The 24,226-nt window shown below is 37.7% G+C and overlaps 2 protein-coding genes and 1 long non-coding RNA gene across 17 annotated transcripts in view; 2 read left to right on the top strand and 1 right to left on the bottom strand.

The window, feature by feature from the left end:
- Positions 1-2,169, top strand: part of LOC139809134 (uncharacterized) — a 23,115-nt gene extending 20,946 nt beyond the window's left edge. For 6 of the 14 annotated variants that reach the window (XM_071771829.1, XM_071771817.1, XM_071771813.1 and 3 more), the window contains 2 exons: positions 492-831; positions 2,029-2,169. In XM_071771829.1, the coding sequence (XP_071627930.1) occupies positions 492-831 (340 nt within the window). In that variant the 3' untranslated portion in view covers positions 2,029-2,169. Of the gene's footprint in view, positions 1-491; positions 832-2,014 lie in introns of those variants that run through there. The other 8 variants (XM_071771820.1, XM_071771819.1, XM_071771824.1 and 5 more) reach the window with 8 other exon arrangements.
- Positions 2,170-2,180: 11 nt separating this feature from the next.
- Positions 2,181-15,334, top strand: LOC139809136 (uncharacterized). The gene is made up of 5 exons (XM_071771830.1): positions 2,181-2,322; positions 2,806-3,020; positions 10,605-10,774; positions 13,764-13,991; positions 14,350-15,334. Exons 2-5 carry the CDS (start codon positions 2,860-2,862, stop codon positions 14,520-14,522), a joined length of 732 nt encoding a protein of 243 aa, XP_071627931.1. The 5' UTR covers positions 2,181-2,322; positions 2,806-2,859; the 3' UTR covers positions 14,523-15,334.
- On the bottom strand, positions 7,904-11,399 carry LOC139809137 (uncharacterized). Of its 2 annotated transcripts, XR_011731038.1 has the most exons (4): positions 10,791-11,399; positions 10,114-10,231; positions 9,779-9,826; positions 7,904-9,123 (listed from the first exon to the last, which is right to left on the bottom strand). It is a non-coding gene; the product is annotated as an uncharacterized lncRNA (long non-coding RNA). The 2 variants fall into 2 exon arrangements; XR_011731037.1 differs by having other exon boundaries at positions 7,904-9,826.
- Positions 15,335-24,226: the final 8,892 nt, after the last annotated feature.

Consider the following 24,226-nt stretch of genomic DNA (forward strand, 5'->3'; position numbering starts at 1 on the left):
AAAAAGAACACGTATCCAACAACTATAATAAAGAAACATCATTAGGAAAATCAGATGTTACTACTATGTAATTTATATCCCATTCACTCGATGCAAACTTTCTGATGTCATTGTAAATATTTCATAGAAACATCAGATGTTACTAATTTATCATATTCACTTTGCGCAAAAATACTGATATCATAGGTTTATAGTAAAAAACACGAATAAAGTTATAACATCAAATATTATTTTAAAATTTTGTCCAATATTAATGAGTTGGAATAGAGCACGTACATGTGGTTATTGGCATTTTTTACTCTTTTTATAAAAATATGACATTTGTATACCTGTACGTGATCTGATAATTAGGAGAATTTGAATTATATATAAACATACGCCCTAATATAAAAAACCATACCTTCTTTTTACCTTTGTGAAAAATTCTGCAAACGCTTTTTAAGGCGCTGACTGTATCACATTTAGTATCAAACGATTAATTTGTATTACAGGTCGGTTATAATGGCACCGAAAAAAAAACGCAGCAAGTTGTGGAATTATTTCGAGAAATTGAAATCTTTGCTGGTAAAATGCGCAATTTGTAAAATACAAATTCATATGCCTCATCCATCGAATAGCACATCAATAATGATAGGACACTTAAATAGACATGGAATATTTTTCAATAATGACACATTCACACTACCTGACGACTTGAGGCAATATTACTCGGAGTTACCGGGATATAAAGCAAAATGTAATGATTGTAGTAAAACAATGCCTTTCTTAACAGATATTATACGTTTACGAAAACATTTAAGAAGACATTCACCTAGAATCCTGTCGAGATAAGTAAGTACACATTCAAAAAATTATTAAAACACTAAAGACTATAAAATAAATATAATAATGATAAAACAATCAATCGCTGATAAAAATTGAGCGAATGAAAGTTTTTATCAGGGCACCTATGTAACACTTATTTGCAATTCCAATCATGAATGTGCCTCTCAAATCATAATAATAATGAAGTATTTCAATTATTTTGGATAATTTAAGTAAATGAGTCGCTTATTTTCACGTTTACTTATACATCATTGATATAGACTAAAAATTTAGATTAGATGTTTATTTGTTCGACATTAATACTGCAGAAATTCAAGGCAGTTATACAGAGTGTTTTCTAAGTAAGTGCACAAACTTGAAGGGAATGTTCCTTGGGTTATATATATATATATATATATATATATATATATATATATATATATATATGTAGGTCTAGAGGTATGTTCCGGGACTGTTTACGTTTTTTGAAATGTACAGTCCTGGAATATAACGCATATATATGTAATCAGATTCAAAAAATTGTCCCGAAACGTGCCGTAGGACATGAATTTTTTCCAGGACAGTCCTGGAAACTGCCAAATGTCCTGGAATATACCGATGTAAAAAAATAAAAGTCCCGGAACATACTTCCGGACCTACATATATATATATAATGGTTAAACCATAATTTCATTGTATATAAAATATCCAAACGATATCGCGAGTGCTATAATTATCGAGTGCTATAAGATATCTTGCGATATCTTTCGACCTCCCTCGGATATCCTGTGAAGATGTCTGCAAGATCTAAATAGCCGGACATTTGTGCATCCTCTGGATATCCACCGGATATCTGAGACCATTTTGGGATGTCCCGCGGTTATTGCGATATCCCAAAATGATGTCTGTAGGACGTCCCTCAGATAAAGTGTGCTGTGTGGGTATATATATATATTTTTTTTTTTTTTTTTTTTTAAGAAAAGGTCCTCTAAACATGTGTCCTAAATTACTTTGTTTTCAAAATACAAAATGTCAAAGTTGTGAGAAGAAATAAAAATTTCGAAAATCTAGATAACGTTTAAAGAAATTTTATTCATAAAAGTTGTTACACATTGACGGAGTGTGCTAACAGAATTGACAATAACAAAGTTTGTTTCGCATTTGCGGCCTTTTGGTAAACATAATTTGTTGCCGACATTTGAAATTGCAGAAAATTTGTTATAGGGGAGCTGAACGCAGCAGAGTGCAAGGGTAAAGGCACATCCCGTGTGCGACGTGTGTTCCTGCAATCCCGGTTTTTATAAGAAACAATGTGAGTGCGAGGGAAACGACAATGGTGCTGACAAATCGATCTCGATGACCGACTGCAAACCCGACAATCAAACCACCAAGATCTGCAGCGGTCATGGTACATGCAAGTGGCGTCTGTGATTGCGACCAAACAACCCGCAAAAACTGTTCTACGGAAAATATTGCGAATGCGACAATTTCTCTTGCAAACGCTGCAGTGGTGGCCAGGTATGTCCGAAAATTAAAGATATATAACGATACAATTGCAAAATAAGATTTTATAAGCAATGCAATCGATAATAAAATCTTAATTCTCTTCATGTATAAGATATAAAAAGTACTTAATAGTTCCCCAATAAAAATACTCAACAGATATTATACGTTATTGTCTTGTGTAGTTAAATAAACATGATTTTTTATGAATTAAAAATTATATATTCATAATTATACTAAAACATATTTTAACATTTTTTAAGCACATATAAATATTTACCGCCAATATAGATAACAAAAATTATACACGCTCAAGAGAGAGTAGCTATAACTTTATTATCGCGTGTAACTACCGTATTCTAGCTTGGTAGCTGTTTTTAACAAATTCACGGAAGCATTCGAATGACGTTTATAAGGGTGGTTAGACAAATTACACGCCTTTATATGTACCCCATTACGTTCACCGTTCGTTTCTTCTTTGTCTGTTTAAACTTTAAGATCTGCAGCGGGTGGGGCAAGTGCAAATGCGGTACCTGCAATTGCCTGCTGAAAATGGGGTGGCGAGACGTGCGATTGCAAGGAAACAAACAGCACATGCATCTCGCAAGAACGTTCAGATTTGCAGCGGACGCGGCAAGTGCATCTGCGGCAGCTGTCACTGTCACGAGCGGAATAATATCCGATATTCCGCACAACATTGCGAGGCGTGCCCAGTGAGTGTCCGTGCGTAATAAAGGAAATAATCTGGGAATTTTATTGTTGGAAGAAATCGTTTATCGATAAGACAACATAAAAGAAAACTCGAGATGCATGGATATTTCTATACATTAAAATTTCTATACTAATCGACTTATCCGCATACAGGAGGCGATTCACATGGAATTAACACTATTGTGCATAACATACACATAGTTGAAAAATTAAAAAATTTTCTACGAAAAAGAGAAAAAGTTACTAATCAAAAATAAAACTAAATTTATTGTTAAATGTAGATACTAAACAGTTTAAATTGTTGATTACATCTATTTATTAATTTTATTTAAATTTTATTTAATTTAATTTTTACTTTAGAAAATGTACGTTTCAATCTGTATGCATATATAATGTTCTAAAGATATCATTATAACGATATCTTGATATTTAATTTTTTACTCTTCTACAAGATTTACCATTTTTTACTCTTTTGCAAGAAAGTAATTTTACAACGATAATATTTTTCATAATTTTGTTTCTAATTGCACCCTTTTTCAATGTAGACCAAGCACTTCAATTACAACGGGTTGTGATACAAATCCTACTGCAGAATGTCAAAGTCAAGAAACGGTTGATTTGGATCAAACATGTGAACAGTCGAAAAAAGAAACAAGGGCACGTATTGGCTAACTATTTGTTTTGCTTATATCATATAATATAATGATATCTTACTCTTGAAATACTTACTCTTATGCAAAAGAATAATTTAAAATTTTATTTAAATATTCCCATACAGCATGGAATATGCAAGAAATGTGCTATAAACAATCTATAAATATTTTAATATTCCACGGGTCATTCAGAATATTCTGTAGAAATTCTATAAATATTCCATGAAATTTTGTCCATTCGGAATATGCATAGAATATTCTACAAATGTCTAATAAATATAGTACATTTAAAAAATGCATAGAATGTTCTATAAATATTTTGACAAATATAGAATATTTGGAATATTTGCGGAACATTTTGTTAATATTCTTAAACATTTATAGCATGTGCTATGAATATTCTGAAAAACTTTTCTAGAATTGTTATGAATATTTCAATAATAATCTGTGAACATTGCAATAAACATGAAATATTCAGAATATTAATAGAATATTTTTTACATATTAGTAGAATATTTTTAAAATAATTTATAAACATTTTAGGAAAAATATTGAAAACATTCTAATTATTCTAGGAATATTTAAAGAATATTTTGGAACATTATATAAATATTCTGGAAAGCATTAATAAAAACTTTTTAGAAATCCGAGACCCTTGCGAGCTAACGAAGGGGAAGCGTAACGAGACCGCGAGAGAGTCCCCAGGTAGGAAACGCCGATACTCGAGAAACGGGCCAAGACTGGCACGAGTGTCGGCTTGCCGACGTTTAATGCCCAAGCCTGGCCCAACTATTACCCGAATTTGGGTAGCCGAGGCTTGGCAAGAAGGTGCCGCTCAATATTGGGCCGAAGCTTAATAGCCAATCCTTATTCTTTATCATTATTATTAGATTTACAATTTTCTTTTCAAAAAAATAATTAAAAATATATAATTTTATTAAAAAATTTCATAATAAGCCGGCACTGGTTTCTGACATTCACCCGACATTGAGAAATATTATATCATATATATAATTCAAATTTTATTACTCTTTTTAAACTGAATTTGTTTCTTAAGATAATTTTTGAAAAATTATATATTTACGCTGGTTATGACATATGTAGACTATATATAACGCTTACATCAAATTAAGAAGTAGTCTACCACGTAAGGCAGTTGGCTCACGATCCAGAGGTCCCAAGTTCGAATCCCACCAAGGTAAGTGTGTTTTTCAAATACCGGAAAATATTTATAATCATAGACTGCATCTTAAGAAACAAATTTAGTTAAAAAATAGTAATAAAATTTCGAAATAAATAATTTTTTTTATGTCGGGTAAATATTAAATGTATACAGAATATGCGATATCCCATTTTTAATGTTCTTAAAATAATCTATAAACGTTCTATAAATATATTTTGCATATATAAAAAAATTATGGATTATGCGGAAAAATTTATAAAACATTTGTAGATTATTCGAGAATATTTACAGAAATTTCTAAGGACATTCAAAGCGGGACATTACACGTTCTTTGCACATTTATAGATCATTCATAGAAAATTCATGAATATTCTAAAGAATATTTATAGAACATTCATGGAATATTTCATGCTGTATGGGTTTTATTTAAATATTTTATTTAATATTTTATTTATATATTTTATTTATATAGTTTATTTAAATAATATTAATGTTTTTGAAATAATTCCATTTCTATTTGCATCGTATTTCAATGCAAACCAAACAGTTCAAGTTCAATGGGTTACCATACGAATCCTTCAGCAGAACATTAAAATACTGCGGAACAATACCTTTGCTTCTGTATTGTCCGCGTTTCTTTATTTGCAAATTAATATATCAAAGGTTTTATATTTTCATGGTTCCCATATAATTGTAAAAAAAGAAGTGATATCCGTACAAAACATCTTTTTTGAAAAAGGATAATAAAATGCGTCAGAAATACGTGCTTTATACACAAACTTTATTTTAAAAAATTTTGACCAAATTTGGTCTTATAATTACATATTTTTTACTACGAAAATAATGATATCAAAAGGTACACACCTGTACTGTTTTTTTATTATTTAGATTCACACACAAAAGACATTTGGCGCCAAGTTTATCATATTTATTTAGCGCAAACCTTCTGATGTTATTGCTTTTGTAGCAAAAAAATACAAATAGCATTATAAGATCAAATTAGATCAAAATTTTCTCTCTTTGATAAAGGTGTTGTATGGAGCACGTATACTTGGCGTGTTTTTTATCTTTCTTGGAAAAAGGTAAGTTTGGAGATCTATGTGCGAGATCTGGTAGTTAGGTAAATTCAAACTACATATCCGTGTAAACATACATCCTAATAAATAAACTATATGTCTCTTTTTACCATTGTGAGAAATTCTATGAACGCTTGCTGAGGCAATCACTGTATCATATTTAATATTAAACAATATGTATTACAGAACGGTCGTGGAGAATTATTTCGAGAAATTGAAACCTTCGCTGGTAAAGTGCACGACCTGTAAAAAAGAAATTAAGATACCTCTTCCAAAAAATCGCACAACAAAAATGAGAGCCCACTTATTTAATGTACATGGAATATCTCTCGATGATGACACTCCCACACTACCTGACCACTTGAAACAATATTACTCGGAGTTACCGGGACATAAGGCAAAATCATAATTCTCACTTTCTATGATAATACTATTCGATCAACGATAGATGCAGATACAGATCTCAAGATTATCAGCTGCAGAATACAAAGATCTAATTCTACTATCAGTAATGCAATTTTCCCTCTAACCCACTGTTGATATTTCTTCTCTTTCTTAAGAAACAATCTTATGCCGCAATCCCCGTTTCATGCTAGATGTCGAAGTCGTCAAGCTATTATTCCCCGGAAATATGCACTGTACGTTAATGTTTAATTTTAAAAATCTAAACTGCTTCGAAAGTATAAAAAATTAAAACATTGCGTTTTAATACTTCATCGCGTTACGCGTCCTTTGCTTATTTTTGTTTCTCTTTCAATGTTTAGACATGTTGTACGATATAACAATGGAATCAGTGACACGATAGACGCTCGCATTAGACACGGCACGGCGGCAAAAGGATTTAACTGAAAAAAAGGCCACAGCGTAGTAGGCCAGGTATTGATTTCGATTTGCCGGAGTGCTCTTTGCATCCGCGCTTTCAGGGTCACTCGAGTACGGCGTAGATGCAGGAAGAGAGCGGACAAGGGTAAAGGTCTTCACACATAAAATCGCGTAAGAACGTAAAACGTAAGCGTAAGAAAATCGACCAATCCCAATCAAGTATTGCGCTGTTCGTAATCCCAGTAGGGGAAAATACTCGATTAGGATTGATCGATTTTCTTACGCTTACGTTTTATGTCCTTACGGCATTTTATGTGTGACGGCTTTAACGGTGTGGCGCGGTGCGGAAGGGCGACCTAACCACCACTGATATTGCGCCGTGCGGCGCAAGATGCGGGATGCGGGATGCGGGACGAAAATGATGGCAGAACATTCCCAATCGGTTGGCGAGTTCGATCGTGTTCAGTCGTGTTTTGTCTAAAAGAAAAATTTTTTTTGAAACGACTGTTACTGTCTGGATTGTTTAACTTGTATCGGCGCCTCTCGAGGCCTCCAACCTCCAACTTTTGTAATTTACGCCGCTTGCGGCTTATACGACGAGTGGATCGCCCGGGCCGTATTTAGAGCAGTATTGCTTGACGGCCAAATTATAAATAGAAGACAACAACACAAGAGGGGCGCAAATCTCGCAAATTTCCGACGAGGAAGAAGTCGAGATCTCTTCGTCGCAGTACCGAAACGTATGTGAGCTAATTACCATGACTAAATCGGATTTTAAATACACTGATGTGAATTTTTATCAATACAAAATTACCTTTTTTAAAAAAAAAGTAAAAAAAGACGCCAAGTACACGCGCAATGTATGTTGTAAATCCAAAAATCCTAAATAGTAGTAACTTTATTTCTTCCTAACAAAATAATTAACAAAATTGCGTTACCTAACCTCAAATAAGCAATATATATTTTTAAAAAAGATGTGTAATTGCGCCAGTTGGAAAGCGAATGTATATATTGCTTTGAAAAATAATTGAATCAAAATTTTAGTACACTTTATTAAATTTTGAGGTCTAGCGAAAATAAAAACTCTCCCATTTAACTCTCGTGTAATATTTGATTGATACAAAATTAATTTGCAGTTCACTTTTCCATGACCTGCAAAATATATTAAGGATTAAGGAAATATATACTGGACGATAGTGCAAAATTATGACCTATTACGCGAACATTATAGGCGTTTTTCTGCCCGGTGAAGCGTATCTAATTCTTTAGATATCTTGCGCGACATACGCACGCACAGTGGCTTCTTCGTTTTAGATCTATACTTGTAGTTATATCGCTACATATTGCGACGTAGGCTGCGTTCGGAAACGTCACCCGGGTACACATGGGTATACTCACCCCTTCTCTTTCTAACTCGCTGAGATAGAAAGAGAAGGGAGTACACTCGAGTCAACTCGGATAACGTTTCCGAACGCAGCCATAGTAGAATACAATAAAGTATGCATATTCCGAGAAAAAAAATATAAACATGCACGCGAGGTATACTTGTCTACCTGTAACTTCTGTATAAAATATGTATACCGTGAATAATTAAAATAACACAACTCGCAAAGGAATCGAGATCGATCCAGGAATCTGTGATTATAAAGGACTATGACTGTAGGGTATAAACATATATATCGTTAAAAAAATAAAGGATGTTTTAATTACTTTATAGAAACTTTTCAGAAATATTTTTACAGATTGACCCGAAACTTGGAGAAATGGTTTTCGGTTAATCGCTCGGTCAACTTTCATTGGTTGATTGTGAGCATTTTATGTAATGTTGGTATCATACATAATACTCTGATTAAAAAAACAGACACAGTAACAACTGCCGCAACCAGCAACGTAGAACTACGTCTACTGTCACTAGCTTATGTTGAAGTATTCAGTGAAGGACAGTTGACGTAGGGTTACATCAACTGTCCTTCGCTGAATACTTTAAAGTTTAACATAAACTAGTGACAGTAGACGTAGTTCTATGTTGTTGGTTGCGGCACAGTTATTGCTGTGCCCGTTTTTTTTTATCAAAGTATTATGTATGATACCAACATTACATAAATGCTCACAATCAACCAATGAAAGTCGACCGAGCGATTAAGAGGGTAGTACAGTCTGGCGGAGGACTGTACTACTTCAATTTCAGGATTTATTTGTGACAAAGTGGTAGGCCAATCAGGTTCATGGTGTATACGATATTGAAGTACATGTTTAGGTGCATTTACAGCATTTTTTATATGGAAAAATATTAAGAAATGTAGGAGTTATGAGTCATCTCCTCGCGCGCGCGCTCGACTACGGTGCTCCTAGTAGCTCCTGTACGGCGTGCCTGAAATGAAAAACGCAAAAAGAGTATTAAATTTAAATGTATTCCCCACAGAGTGACGTTCAAAAATTGTAAAAATGTTAAAAATTGTGAAAGTTATAGCACTTAACAAAAAGAAGTTCATTGGCACAAAATAACTTTCTGATATAAAGTGCTATAACTTTCACCATGAACCTGATTGGCCTACCACTTTGTCACAAATAAATCCTGAAATTGAAGTAGTACAGTCCTCCGCCAGACTGTACTACCTCCTTAACCGAAAACCGTTTCTCCAAGTTTCGGGTCAATCTGTAAAAATATTTCTAAGAAGTTTCTATAATGTACAATAATTGAAAATTGAAACCTGCTTTATTCTTTTAACGGTACATATGTTTATACCCCAGTCATTTATTTTAATCACAGATTTCCGGATCGATCTCGATTCCTTTGCGAGTTGTGCTATTTTAATTATTCACAGTATACATATTTTATACAGAAGTTACAGGTAGACAAGTATACCTCGCGTGCATGTTTATATTTTTTTCTCGGGATATGCATACTTTATTGTATCCTACTAGGTATGGCTGCGTTCGGAAACGGATTTTACAAATGACTATGTGCGCTCCAAATAATTGTACGCAATATCTCCTTCACTATTGAAATAAGTTTTGTCACTCACCGACCGATGCGCAGCAGCGGAATTATCAGCCACGTAGCTACGTCGATTCTGTAACATATAAGATTCAAAATGAAGTTAAAAAGTTAAATGAAGTTAAAAGTGATTAATTTTTCAAAAAATAATTCTTATAAACAGTGAATTTTTTATTCATCTTTCAATTAAATACTTTTGAAATAATGATATACTTTCCGAAAGAGATCTTCACAAGAATAAAATTTTATAAAATTTTAAATTATTTCTTTATCTCTAATTATTATTTTTTAATGAATAAAATCGAACTATCCAAATAAACACAAAGAAATAATTAATTTTACACAAGAGTAAAAAATATTTACCGTACGGTTGGTCCGCTGGCGCCTGATGCCTATCCAAGGTCTCCTCCTCCTCTCAAGCCATCCAGATAATCTGCTGCGTATGATTCTCTCGATGCGACCCTCTCCAAGTCGTTATTTTCTGAAACATTTGAATAAATGATTAAATTAAATAAGAGAAATACTTTCATATATGATATAATATAAAAAAGTCAATCACAAGTCAATTACAGATCAACGTTCTATAACCCTACGCATCGTCACGCGGGTACAACCTGAGGAGACGACTGATGTGCGTGACGATGCGTAGGTTTGTAGAAAACGTTGATCTGTAACATATACAATTTTATCCAAACCATTGGGTGATTGTAAGCATTTATGTAATGTTGGTATCATACATAATACTCTGATAAAAAAAACGGGCACAGCAATAACTGTGCCGCAACGTACCAACAACGTAGAACTACGTCTACTGTCACTAGCTCATGTTAAAGTAATGGCGTGTTTACTTTTAGGTACACGGGTCACTGTCCCACCCTTAATTTCGCGTTGGAAAGAGATTCGGAGCCAAATTCCGGTATGGAGGCGGAAGAGTATCCAACTTCTCAGGATAAAGAGATTAAAAAAGATTGTAATAACGAAGCTACGTTTTGCAAGGCAGCTCCGTACACTCAAGGATATACCGGTAAGAGTTCACTCACCGGCGGATGCGTCGTCGCCGCACATTTCACAGCTTCCTGTGCTCGTTCCTTTCGCGTTGCTCTTTTCCGCTCCTCTTCGCTGCTCCCGGCTGTTTCACTCGTCCGCCCGCGAAACGGAAACTTTCGAAATCCGCCATACCCATAACCTATGCAACGACGCGACGCGACGCGACGCGAACTTGCGTTGTGCAGATACCGGGAGAAAGCCGCGGCTCCCGGGCAACTCAAGCGGTGGGGATGGAATGGGGGTAGAATGAGCGGGAGGCGCCTGGCGCACTCGCTGTGACACCGTGTTCGGTATATGCCTGGATTGCCTGGGCACTGGCAGCAGCCTCGACCGGCGATCCTCCACTACCCCCGCTCCGTCCCCCCTACTCATGTTACCGAGAAGCCGCGGCCCGAACCGCCCGCGAGCGGCGACTGCGGCCAGGCGAGCCCAAAAAAACGTAAACCTCGGCGAGCAAGCGGCCAAGCGGCAATGCGACGTCTCGCGAGCGACGTTTGTTTTTTTAATTTCTCTTTCTAGGCTGCATTCCGATATTCACCGTCAGAAACTTTCAGTACTGAAAATCTACAGTATACGTGACATAAAATATAAATTTGCAGTACTGACAGTGAATATCGGAATGCAGCTTAAATTCATTGCCAGCGCTGACAATCTATACTATCAATAGTATACGTTACGTGTACTATAGATTTCCAGCGCTAAAAAAGTCCATATAGGTAAATGGAAAGCGAAACGTATATGATTCGCGGTTAATATCAGCGTGTCGGTATGCCGCTCTCGCGCGATTGTAAGGACCTAAGCAGAATGGCTGTCTTGGCAGTGTTTTATGCCTTAAGTCTTTGTCTTATGTAACGCACAATACTGTACAGCATTGTGCGTTACATAAGACAAAGACTTAAGGCATAAAACACTGCCAAGACAGCCATTCTGCGTAGGCCCTAACGCGAAATTCATACGCCAAGTATTTTAAAGGCCATTGCACGTAACAAAGTTTGTCATAATCGTAAGGCCGTAAGAAAATAGACCAATCACAGTCGATTATTCTCCTTGAGCTCGAAGAATAATCGAGTGTGATTGGTTTATTTTCTTATGGCCTTACGATTATGACTAAAACTTTGTTACGTGCAATAGCCTTAACATGGTGCAAAAATGAATTAATCCGTTTTGAATACATTAAAGCGTTATTTCGACTCAGACTGCATACGCGATGATCGCGCGGCACTTTGCACGACGCGCTCAACGACGGATTACGTTCGCGCACGTATCATTTACAGAGATATAATCACGATCGCACGCAACACGACACTCCCAAAATCACGGATCATTTTCCGTTTAATTGACGCTCGCTTCACTACGTAACGACGGGAGAAGAAGATTCGCGAGACGCGCGCCAAAATTCACGACACTGCCGCGGCGACGCCACACTTGTTAACACAAAGGGCACGCACTCAATCGCGTTTTTCGGGCCGATTACCGTCTTCCGTTACAGCAATCTTACTACGATACATTATTGTAATGAACGCACGAATAGATACTTAGATATACGAGTCGGAATCGAGACAGGTATCCGCAGGGTACCGTGCGCGAAAACATGACGGCTGCCTACTTGCCGAAGCGGATCGATCATTTCGATCGATAGAGGCTGCGGTCCACTTGACGCTACAAAAATGTTTCCAAGTATTCTTCTTCTCTTTTCTTTCAATGAAAAAAGAAGGAGAAGAAGAACGCTCCAAAGCATTTGTGTAGCGTCAAAATGGCCCGCAGCCGGAATCTCGCGAAATACGAAATACGCGTCTCGAGAGGTCACGATGCGACGAAGGTCGATCTTACGACTCGCAGTTAACCGAATTAACCGAAATCATGCTAATCGCGGCCGTACTTCCTTGTTAAAACGTGTCACGACGTTGCATCACTCGCAGCAGTCGCATCCTCCGGCCTGCGTCCTGCGACTACAACCACCCGCGACGCCGCGACCACAACCTCCCGCTACGCTTCCCTACTTGAAAATTTTGAAAGTGGCGTCAGCAACTTTACGATATCACGCGGTACGATGTGAGTCAATTAGAGACTAAGTAATTGAGGTAAACCACTTAAAAATGTACGATCAAAAGTCAGTATTGGGATGCATATAAATTTTGCATTATTATTCTTAATAAATGCGTATATTGTTAATAAATGATCGACGCGCCAGATCCTTTTGCACCTCAGTTGATCCGATGACGCGTGTATTACCTTGTACTCTGTACTCCCAATCACCTGAAAGTAGGCAATTACATTTAATTCGGCGGAAATTCAAAGCGCGACGCGAGATCTATCTGTCTATGTAAGAGAGAGACATAATTACAGATAGAGTTATTGCAACGGAACAATAACATAAATTGCGTGAAATATTCGCAATCTATTGAATTATTATTAAAAAAATGGATTTAATTTCATTTTCTTGATTTATTAAAATTAAAAATTATCTATGTTTCGAATAATTTTTATTTTGCTATGAGTTTCGCGCTCCTATGATCAACAAAGTTGCAATTATCTGATGAGACGCGATATAAAATTAATCCAACATAAGCAGCATAAAAAAGTTATGTAATACACGGGCGAGACACGTACATTTTGATATTTCAATTAAAAGTTTAATTAAAATTTTAATTAAAATTTTTTATGTCAACTTGTAGGATTATCTTAAGAAATATTTGTAAGAAATGTATTTTTTCTCGTCTCTTGATATTAATACGAAGATTATACTATTATAATAATATAAAGATACTAAACTATTATAATTAATTAAAAAATACTACATATAATATTATATACATATAAAGATATGTATAATATAATATATAACATACATATTATATTATAATATATACATATAAAGATTACATTAGTATAGGATTTGATGCTTTTTATACAATGCATTCATCCGCAAAGAGATTTATATTTGACGTTGTCTTGATTTATCACAGGATTTATTCCTGGCCGCAACGACAGGCATACCTACGGCATGACTTTCATGAAAGCCGTGGAAGTCGGTGGCAAAGAGTGGCACAAAACGCAAGCGAATCTGTGGGAACAGGACGCGATAAGGGCTCTGTCAGAGCGGACAGATCCGACACATCTTCTATCTGGAGCGAGGGCAGATAATGTGGACTTTGAGACCGATGACGGTGATGGCAAAGACAGAAAAACCTACGGTACTTGCATATTACGTTGCTTGTTAATTTCTGTCATTTCTAATTTAATCTAACAATGCATATTGCGTTATTCCAAATACAATTAATTAATATCGTTTACTTCTAAAATAATAATGAAAATAAAAGACCAAGTTGAATAGATATATATATTATATTAGAGATTAACAAAGATTTATCCAAAACTTAAAATACATAATTTATTATTCTGTTAAAATACATAAAATGCATACTTTTAATAATAGATTTTCGTAACAAAAGTGTTCTGATTATAATAATTGATTAAAAGATTCAAGTTCTATTGAGGTTCGAAGCGGAGCATCAAGTTCCAAGAACTATTGTGTAATTATTTTCGTTGCAGATTATAATGTCGACTCAGAAAAACCGCCGATCCCCGGTTATACAGGCCACATTCCAGGAGCGAGACTTGAAGTTGATCATTCCAAGGGGTACGGTGAATCCGCCCGGATAGGATTTCGAGGTGTCCAAAAGGAACGTGATGAGAGGCACGCCAAGGAGGATATGGGCTATTAAACGGCTATTGAACTTTCGTGTTATTTCATAAAAATGTATTTAGAGATATAATGGTATATAATTTTTACATTATTATTATTAAGGGGTTAGTCTACTCTAGATCGGGCAGAAACAGGCGAATTTTCAGGAATTAATTTCAGACAAAATATCGGTGATACATGAATGATTTTTTTTTCATTATCTTTATTAGGGTTTCAAGAACATGTACAAATTTTTTGGTGTAAAAAGATTTCAAAATGGCGATGAGGCACTCCTTCGCGCGCAATTATGCTTTTCAAACGGTGTACATGGTTTCTGAAATGTGGGTGGTCTGAAAAAAAAAATATAGTCATTAAGTATTGTCTTCGGAATGACGGAGCTTTTTTCTCTCCTCGTTTTTGGCGTCAAGAAAAAAATTCCTGAATTTTTCAAAAATGCAGTGAAAAATTCAAGAATTTTTTTCTTGACGCCAAAAACGAGGAGAGAAAAAAAGCTCCGTCATTCCGAAGACAATACAATATAGTTAATGACCATATTTATTTTTTTTAGACTAACCCATATTTCAGAAACCATGTACACCGTCTGAAAAGCATAATTGCGCGCGAAGGAGTGCCTCATCGCCATTTTGAAATTTTTTTACACCAAAAAATTTGTACATGTTCTTGAAACCCTAATAAAGATAATGAAAAAAAAAATCATTAATGTATCACCGATATTTTGTCTGAAATTAATTCCTGAAAATTCGCTTGTTTCTGCCCGATCTATAGAGTAGACTAACCCCTTAATGAAATAATTACAAAAATACGTAGAAAATAAATATTAGTATCGCATGATTTGATGTACACTCGGTATTATAATTCTTTCCTGGGTTCAACAATTACCTTCCGCGCTGTGGCAGCCTACTCATTCTTTCCATTTCCAATTGCACGGTTTTCTTCCAGCATTCTATATCTAGCGTCGTTTGTCCATAAGATAAAGACATTAATCTAGCGAAAACCTTAATGCGTGTAGGTTGTCTGCATCTATATTCTTGTTTGCACTGCGCATCTTCACAAAATCGTCTTGGATAGTCTGAATATATAACAAAATAATATAAGATAATTAAATATATATATATATATATATAAAAACAAAGCCATTAAAGTAAATTGAATGAACATAGATATTAACGTCGAAAGAATCAAGCAAGTATGACATACTTTTGTGATTTCTTCATTAAAAACGAATTCTGCGTCCTTCAAGGCTTCTATGTACTGACGCATATTCGCCAATCGATTCTCATCTTTCAAATACTGATGTGCAGCTTCAACTACCTGACTATATAAATTTTCCGAATCCGCATCGACATTTAAAATAATTTGAATGAAACACTATAAATGAACATTTCATTAGTTAATTTTCATAGGAAAGAATAATATAATTTATGCTATAAATAAATACTTACAGGAACGAACGACTTCACATCAGAAAAGACTAGAATTGGAATGTTTGTTTCGTATTCCATTGTGTAATACTTAAAGTCGTACGTCAGTTTTTGAAACGTAAGTAGATCAGAAAGGGCTTTATAATTTTCTAAACTTGAAAAGGACCCAAAGTAAGGGTCGAAACGTCGTTTATAAATAAATTACTGCCAGTCAGGCTGACTTACATCCCGACTATATATTTTTTCTACACTGGTGAATTAATAATTACTATTGAAATTTATAATTTTCCTTGCCAGTCCCAGTAAGTGTACCGGTGGTTAAGCCTGTCTCGTCTATTACAAGGTGTGTATTATTGCTTAATTGGAGAATACCACTTGTCAATCTTGCATTCATAATCCTTCTTGAAAACAATGCGAATATATTCATCATACGTGATATATCGTGCATACTGACAATGTGCATTCAACGAGAGACAAACTTACTTCGGAATTAAAGCCAGTTCATTAAAATTTTCCAAAGTCATCTCCAAAAAGTGACTTTTCTTTACAAATAATTTTAGAAAGTTATAAAACTCTTTCGGGAAGATTTTGAGTTTACTCGCTGGAAAATTCGTTATGTTCAACGGAAATGTACCGAGACAAAAATAATCTTTTCTCATATATCTAAAAACATTACAAAAGATGAAATATTACAGAAATAACACACTCAGATGTATATTTCTATAAAGGTATTAAAAAAATTACATTGTAGAAAGCAGGTGACATATCAAATAATCCGCAGCTAAGCTATTTCCAAATAGCAATTGACTTAATATTATGTGCAAATTACTCCTGATGAGCTGTGCTTTAGACATTATTTCCGGAGCATTAAAAATTTTAGGTTTTGTGAGCTTAATTATTTTTACTGTGTGTAACCGAGGTACTAGGGAAGCCGGTGGATTATGAGTATGTATTTCGGCTTCGTTCATTTTATCATCTGAGCCATGAATAGTACTTAATATTGGATCCAACAATATAAATACTAATATTACATCGATAACCTGGTACAGTTTTAAGATAGTCTCATCATAAACCTGAAAAGTATTAAGAAAATATCAATTGAGAAAAATATACATCATATATATTTTTTTATTTAATATAATTTACCTTTAGGTTAGGTTAGGTAAAAGGGAGTGGTCAATTATAGTGACCGTTCACTCGGAGACCTGAGGTCCATTGTGATATCCTACGATAAACCCTTAACCCATCTTTACCACCTTGCTCCGAAACATTTCCAGTTCCTTGCGAAGTTCATCATTTTATTAATCTCCATCTCTACTGCGTCTTCCAGTCCATCCAGAAATTCCTGTCCCATTATCTGGAAGCGTCGGTTTACTAGGGCTGGGGCACCGACACAGCAGATGCTCAATTGTTTCTTCTTCCTCGTTGCATTCTCTGCAGTAGTTGTCATTTGTGATTTTCCATTTCTGGAGGTTCACTCCGACCGCACAGTTTCCTGTGATAACTCCCGCCGCTATGCGAACCAGGTTTTTCTTGTGTTTCAGTAGTTGCCCAGTCCTACTGTTGTCTATCTTGGGCCATAGATTTCGGGCTATATCGCAATCGTTCCGGTTTTGCCAAATTTCTTTTTGTTTCTCCAGTATGATTTCCTCTATATGGCATCCTTCAGTGAACTGATCGGTGGTAGTGGGGAGTCTATAACTTCCGCATCGCTCCCCCTCGCCCCTAGCTTTGCCAGTCCGTCCGCGCCTGTGTTCCCTACCACATTTCTGTGGCCGGGGACCCAGCGCAGACCGACCCCGTCGCCGCGGATCCAGGACAGTGCTTTTTGGCAACTCATTACTACCTTTGATCTCACCGTTTTTGATGCAATACTTCTGAGCGCAGCCTGACTGTCAGAGTAAATTATGACATCCCCTAATGGTTTGCCGCTCGCCCTGATTAGCCTAGCTGCCTCCCCTATTGCACAGATTTCTGCCTGTATGGCGCGGCAGCCATTCTTTAGTCTGTATGACTTTTGGATGTTGAGCGCCTCAGAGTAGATTCCAATGCCTGTGCCCGTTTTGGTTACGGAGGCATCAGTATAGATAGACTGATGTCTCATGTTCATTTATCACTGAGTTATCCTCCCAGTCCTCTCTAGAAGGGTGTATGTTAACACACCCCTCAAAGTTGTACCTGGCAACTAAGTAGTCCGTTGGATTATTCAATAAGTTTGGTCCTTTGTTACCACTCAGCTTTCCGATCTTTTCTACTATTCTTGAATGTCCATAGTTAATCGGCTTCCAGAGGTTTGACTCCCTGAGCCTTACGGCTCCTTTTGCTGCCTGGCCTTTAACGTACAAATCGAGTGGTTGTAAGTTCAAAATTGCCTCTAATGCAGCTTGTGCTGTGTTATTCCTCACTCCTGTGATACCCAGGGCTGCAAGCCTTTGCACCTTGGTAAGGCTCTTTTTATTTACTTCCTTATTCATGGCTTCCCACCAGATTAAAGCTCCATATGTAATGATCGGTCTTATTACCGCAGTGTACATCCAGTGTATGATGTGCGGCATCAGACCCCATTTTCTTCCAAACATTTTCTTACATGCATAGTAACCAATCATTCTTTTCCTCATCCTTTCCTCCACGTTCCTTTTCCATGAGAGTTTGGAGTCTAAGATGATTCCGAGGTATTTAGTTTCCTTTGAAAGTGTGAGTGCCCTTCCCTCCAATTTTGGGGGTGTAAATTTGGGTATTTTATCTTTTCTTCTTTTATCCTTTTATCATATGCTCTACCCTCAATGTTTCTAAGGCCTCTTTAATAGATTCAGTTTTGTCGTTATTAAAAGCTCCTTCTATGTCCAGGAATGCAGCCAAGGTGTATTCCTTGTCCCTGAGGGATTTTTCAATTGTTCCGACAACCGCGTGTAGTGCACTTTTAACTGATTTATTTCTGAGATAAGCATGTTGCATTTTGCACAGATTTTCTATGTTTGTGGTCTCTTTTATATGCATGTCTATCAGTCTCTCTAGTGTCTTCAACAGAAACGACGATAAACTAATAGGCCTAAAATCTTTTGGTGTAGTATGACTCGGTTTACCAGCCTTGGCTATGAACGCCACCCTTACTTCTCTCCATCTTCTTGGTATGTAGCCTAATTCAAGACATTCCACGAAGATTCTTTTTAGCATCCCAATGATGTTGCTCGGAGATTTTTGTAGCATGATAGCCAGTATCCCATCCAAGCCCGCAGACTTGTACGGGCCAAAAGAATGTACTGCCCATAATATTTTCTCCTCTGTGATGATCTTTTCCGCCATCGTTTTTCTCTCTGTGAGGGTCACCAATTCCCCCTGTTTGCGGAAACCATCCTTTTTTACGTCTTTGTAATTGATGTTCCCACATCCAAAAAAATGGGTGCTCATAAGAAGATCCAGGGTCTCGCTGTTGGATTCAGTCCACGAGCCATCCGGCTTCATGATGTTGCTTGGGATCACTGGATCCTTTGATAGCACCCTTCTGAGCCTTGCAGCCTCGCTAGTATCTACAAGGGATTCACTGAACTCCTTAAACGATTCCCATTTTGCTTCTCTTATTTTATACTTAAACTCATTGAAACTGCGGTTTTATATATATCCCAGCTCTCTTTTGTTTTGTCCTTTTTTGCATTGTTATAGAGCTTCCTTCTTTCCGTCCTTAGTTGCTTGAGCTCCCCATTCCACCAGGGTTTGGTGGCCTTGCGTGAGCGGCTAACAGGGCAAGATTTTTTGAAAGCTCTCGTTAATGCATCTCCTAGTTCACTAACTAAAGTCTCTATTTCCTCGATTGATGGGTGCTTTGACATTTGGGACCTTGGTTCCCCATCCACGTACCCCTCCACGAGTTTGCTAAACATTTCCCAATTCGTTCTTTTGGGGTTCCTAAAGGGCTTGCTAATTGGGACCGCGCGGTTTATTCTAAACAGGATTCTCCTATGATCTGAGAAGGATCGTTTTAAGGAAACCCTCCAGTCCTCAACTATCAACCCCTCCTCGCCTGTGGTCAAGGTCAGATTTATCACCTCTTCTCTAACCTTGTTTACAAAAGTCGGTATGTTGCCTGTATTGCAAACGGTCAGGTTATTTGTAAGAATGAAATCCATTATTGACTCACCTCTCTCATTTATGTCCTTGCTTCCCCATTGGATGTGATGTCCATTGGCATCGCATCCTATCACCAGTTGTCTGCCCTGCTTCCTGGCTCCAAGTTTTAGACGGCCTCTGGTGGTGGTTCAGCCTCGTCGTATGGCATGTATGCGGAAGCCAGAAGAAGCTTCGTGTTCCCCTGGCTCTCGCAGGTTGCCACGGTCAGGTCATTTGTGCTATACTGTTAGTAGTGTGAGTTTTAGAGATCTCTTTGCCACTACACACGTTCTTTTCTTACCTGCAGTCTGAGAATGTAGCAGGGTATACTCTTTAGTCCTCAGTCCTCGAACACTGTCCTTTGCAAGCCAAAGGCTCTTGGACCAGAGTTACGTCCACATTCTCTTCAGTCATGAGCATCATCAAATCCTCCGTGGCCGCCTCGCAGTGATTCAGATTAATCTGAACCACCCGAAGTCCTGGCCGTCTCGCTGCTCTTGTCATTTGGAAGCCTCGCTTTCAGCGTACCCAAGCCGAATTTAATGCTTCCTTTTGACTTCCTGAGAGACTTCAAGGACTCGCCATCGATCGTAAAGACGAAGTCCTTTTCTTTGCTATTTTGGCTCTTGGCCGATGAAATGATCCTCCAGCTTTGGGTCTTTAGGCCTTTATTCTGCTTTCCCAAAATCTTCACCACGGTATCGTCCCCTTCCGGAACCGGAGATGGGATCCACAGCGAGATTTTCTTTCTCAGCGGCAGTTGTGACATCTGAATGACCTCGAGTTGGGCCCCCTGCCAGAGTTTGCCGCAGCTGCCGATGACTTGCGTTAGAAAGTCACTTGACTTTCTGTTGCTGCATCCAACAATTTTGACTCCCTTCTGCCAGCCGGCCCCGTCGAAGTCGATCTCCTCGCAACCGTCGCTATCCAGCTCGGCTATGGCCAGCAGGATCCTCGACTCCACCTCCATCCACCTTTCGGCCGTTATCCTGCTATCCGGATCAGAACGATCTATGATGGCAATCTGACATTCCTCGGGCGAATCGAAGCTTATCGAGGGTTTGACCCTTTTCGTTTCGCTTTCCTCTCCGTTGCCCGATCGCACCCTTTTTACCGTTTTCCTTTCAGAAGGTGGCAAATTGGGTTTGTCTGGCTTTGGAGATTCCACCGTAGCGTTGAGACTTTCTCTTTTTTTTGTAACAGGTTCCGAGCAATCCATTTCCTCTGAGTCATTATCATCCAAACTCCTTTTAATGATACTATTGTTGTGTGTCGTTGTATCAGACGTCCCTGTATTCGTACTCTTTTCCTTTGCCCAGTCATTTAACCCAGGTATAGAAATCACAACGTAAGTTTGTCTCTCTGAGTTTTTATTCTTGTTGGAATACAACGATATTTCTTCGTGCGGCTGTACTCAAAATAAAAGTTAATAAACACTACTATAGACGAACATTCGATAGATATTATGTTTCTGTGATAATGTGTATATCTGAGAGCGAGCGTGGCGTAGCAGACAGCGCACTGGTCTGCTAAACCAAAGGTTCGAAGCCAGTCCTGGTAGAACCAGGTCCGACTCGGACTGTTGCGCCATTGAAATGAAATGATGATAATGTGTATGCAGTATTTATACGTGAGAAAAACTGTTCTCATAGCATCCCACATCTGATCTGCATGTTATTTTAATCTAGACTCTGCTTCTTATCCGCTGCTCATGTGGTAGCAGGGACAACACATTTCTGATAAGCACTGAGAGAAACCCATTTTAGTTGAATCAACTAAAATCTTTTGGTTTACCAAAAATTTGGTTAACATAACAAAAAATTTTCCAACCAAAAGATTTAGTTGATTCGACTAAAATGGATTTCTCAGTGGTTTCACAGAGTCACATAAAATGGCTTCTAACATATACAAGAAAAATCAAAAACAGAGATAATTTACCAGACATCGAGCTGCATCCATATACATCCCGCATCTAATGTTACTCTCCCCCGTGTCTGTGTTCTTTATCTCGGGCTTAAAATAATACTCAGGATTATACATATCCTGAATTATCCCTCGGAATCTGACCAACTCTTTATCTTTGATACCGTGTAATCGAGCATTGTTCAACAACGGTAGTTCCATCAGTGCATCTGAACCTTCCAAAATTTGCTGACAGTTCGATTGATTTGCGACATAGTACTCCGGCGTCCAATTCTTTATCTCGATCATACAAAAGAAGTAAAATAAAATATTATTCTATTAAAACATAACTTCTTTATATCAATTATAGAAAACATTAACTTTGTTTATTTAATTATAAACATTTTTTGTTCTTATATTTTTAAATGAAAGGAACATAATGTGTTGGGGATTCCCGCAATGAATTATTGTAAAAATTTGTATCCGTCCATTACATATACTGCGATATACTTTTCGTTGCTTCTCACGCAAAATTATCTATAAGTTCGGAAACGCCAGAAGGAGCCGATCCGCGCCGAAGGCGAGCGCGCGTCAGCACATCCCCACGCGGCTCGCCCGACCGCCGGCCTCCCTCTCAACGAACGCCGCGCCGGGGTATTTAAGCTGACGCTCCGACAGGAGCCGGCACTTCGTCTACCCCACGGCATTCCGCTGCTCCTGACGAAGCCTACCCTCCAGATCCTAGGGCGACACGCAAAACGAGGTCCAGAGTATAAGCCCCGACTGAGCGTTCTCAGGTGTCCCCGAAACTCCATCGAACTTAATCCCGACGGCCACGGTCCAACGAGATCGAGCGTGCTCAGCCTCGTAACGAGAGTTCTCGTTACCATAGCCCCGGGAATCTGCAATCCTCCACTATACTTATCGCGTCTCCGCCCGCGTGCTAATACCGTGCCATGTACCGCGCCGCGTAGTAGAGATCATGTTGGAACACCTCGCTTCCGTATGCATCTTGTAAAGGACCGCGCTCCGTGAGTCCGTCACATCGCTCGAAGGAACACCGCGCTTTCGCATGCATCTTGTAAAGGACCGCGCTCCGTGAGTCCGTCAAATCGTGCCGCGTGCATCAGCACTACCATTTTCTGTATGGACCGCGCTCCGTGAGTCCGTCAGATCGCGTCGAGCGCATTCGCATTACCATTATCTGTACACACCGCGTTCCGTCACTCTATATCTATTATATCGAATAAACATTTATTGTACGTTACAAGCTAATTACTATTCTTGGGCCTTCTATTCAACCTCCTAACCCGGCGAGCTCATCCGCGTGCAACTACAATACTCGGTCGTTTCATAATTGAAAAAACAAAGCGAAGCCGCACCTGAGATCTCGCGTCTTCTCTAGACGGATCCGGCGTTCCGTTCGGCGTACTCATTACGCGCACGAACACAATGTCTTTATAAGGTCTAGTACAAATAAAAATTACTTTTTATTTGACCCCACACAATGATGTTACAATCGTCCCGAATATGGTTTTGAACTTTGACTTAAAATTTTTAATAATAAAATGCCAAAAATGATTAAGTAATATAATTATTATAATAAGCAAAAATAATAAAACTCAAATATAAACTAAAAGAAAAAGTACTTACTTGCAGTGGATATATTATATTAAAAGTTTACTGGCCTCCAAAATTACTTTACGGCCTTAAAAACATATTTTATTTATTCCACACGTCCACTCAATACCCAGACCGCAGGCGTTCACCCTGATAACCGCCAACGATAGAAAACGATAAAAAATTTCTTATCGTTTTTAATATGGTTAGTGAATTGTTTATTTACGGTACTCTATCAGAAACTCACGTTACAAAATACTTGGAATCTTATCGTAAATGTCTTATCAGCTGCACATCAGTTTCTATCGTTTTTAATGCGGTTAGTGAATCGTTTATTTACGATACTTCATCAGAAACTCACGTTACAAAATACTTGGGATCCTATCGTAAATGTCTTATCAACTGCACATCAGTTTCTATCGTTTTTAATATGGTTAATGAATCGTTTGAATCGATTTTAGTCAATCCATTTCAATCGTTACGAATAGGAATCAGATTCATACCGATTCATTTCTTTCAATCGGTTTTTATCATTTTGAAGAACGCCGCGGGAACGGGGCAACTAGCGCCAGGAGTCGGAGGCCACTGGGCTCGGTGTTCGGTGTCCGGGGCGGCTACCGCCGCGCCAGGAGGTCCTTATAGGAAGAGATCCCTCCAGTTACGATACTGGATTTCT

This window comes from Temnothorax longispinosus, chromosome 2, assembly GCF_030848805.1.
Source record: "Temnothorax longispinosus isolate EJ_2023e chromosome 2, Tlon_JGU_v1, whole genome shotgun sequence".
Classification (NCBI taxonomy): domain Eukaryota; kingdom Metazoa; phylum Arthropoda; class Insecta; order Hymenoptera; family Formicidae; genus Temnothorax; species Temnothorax longispinosus.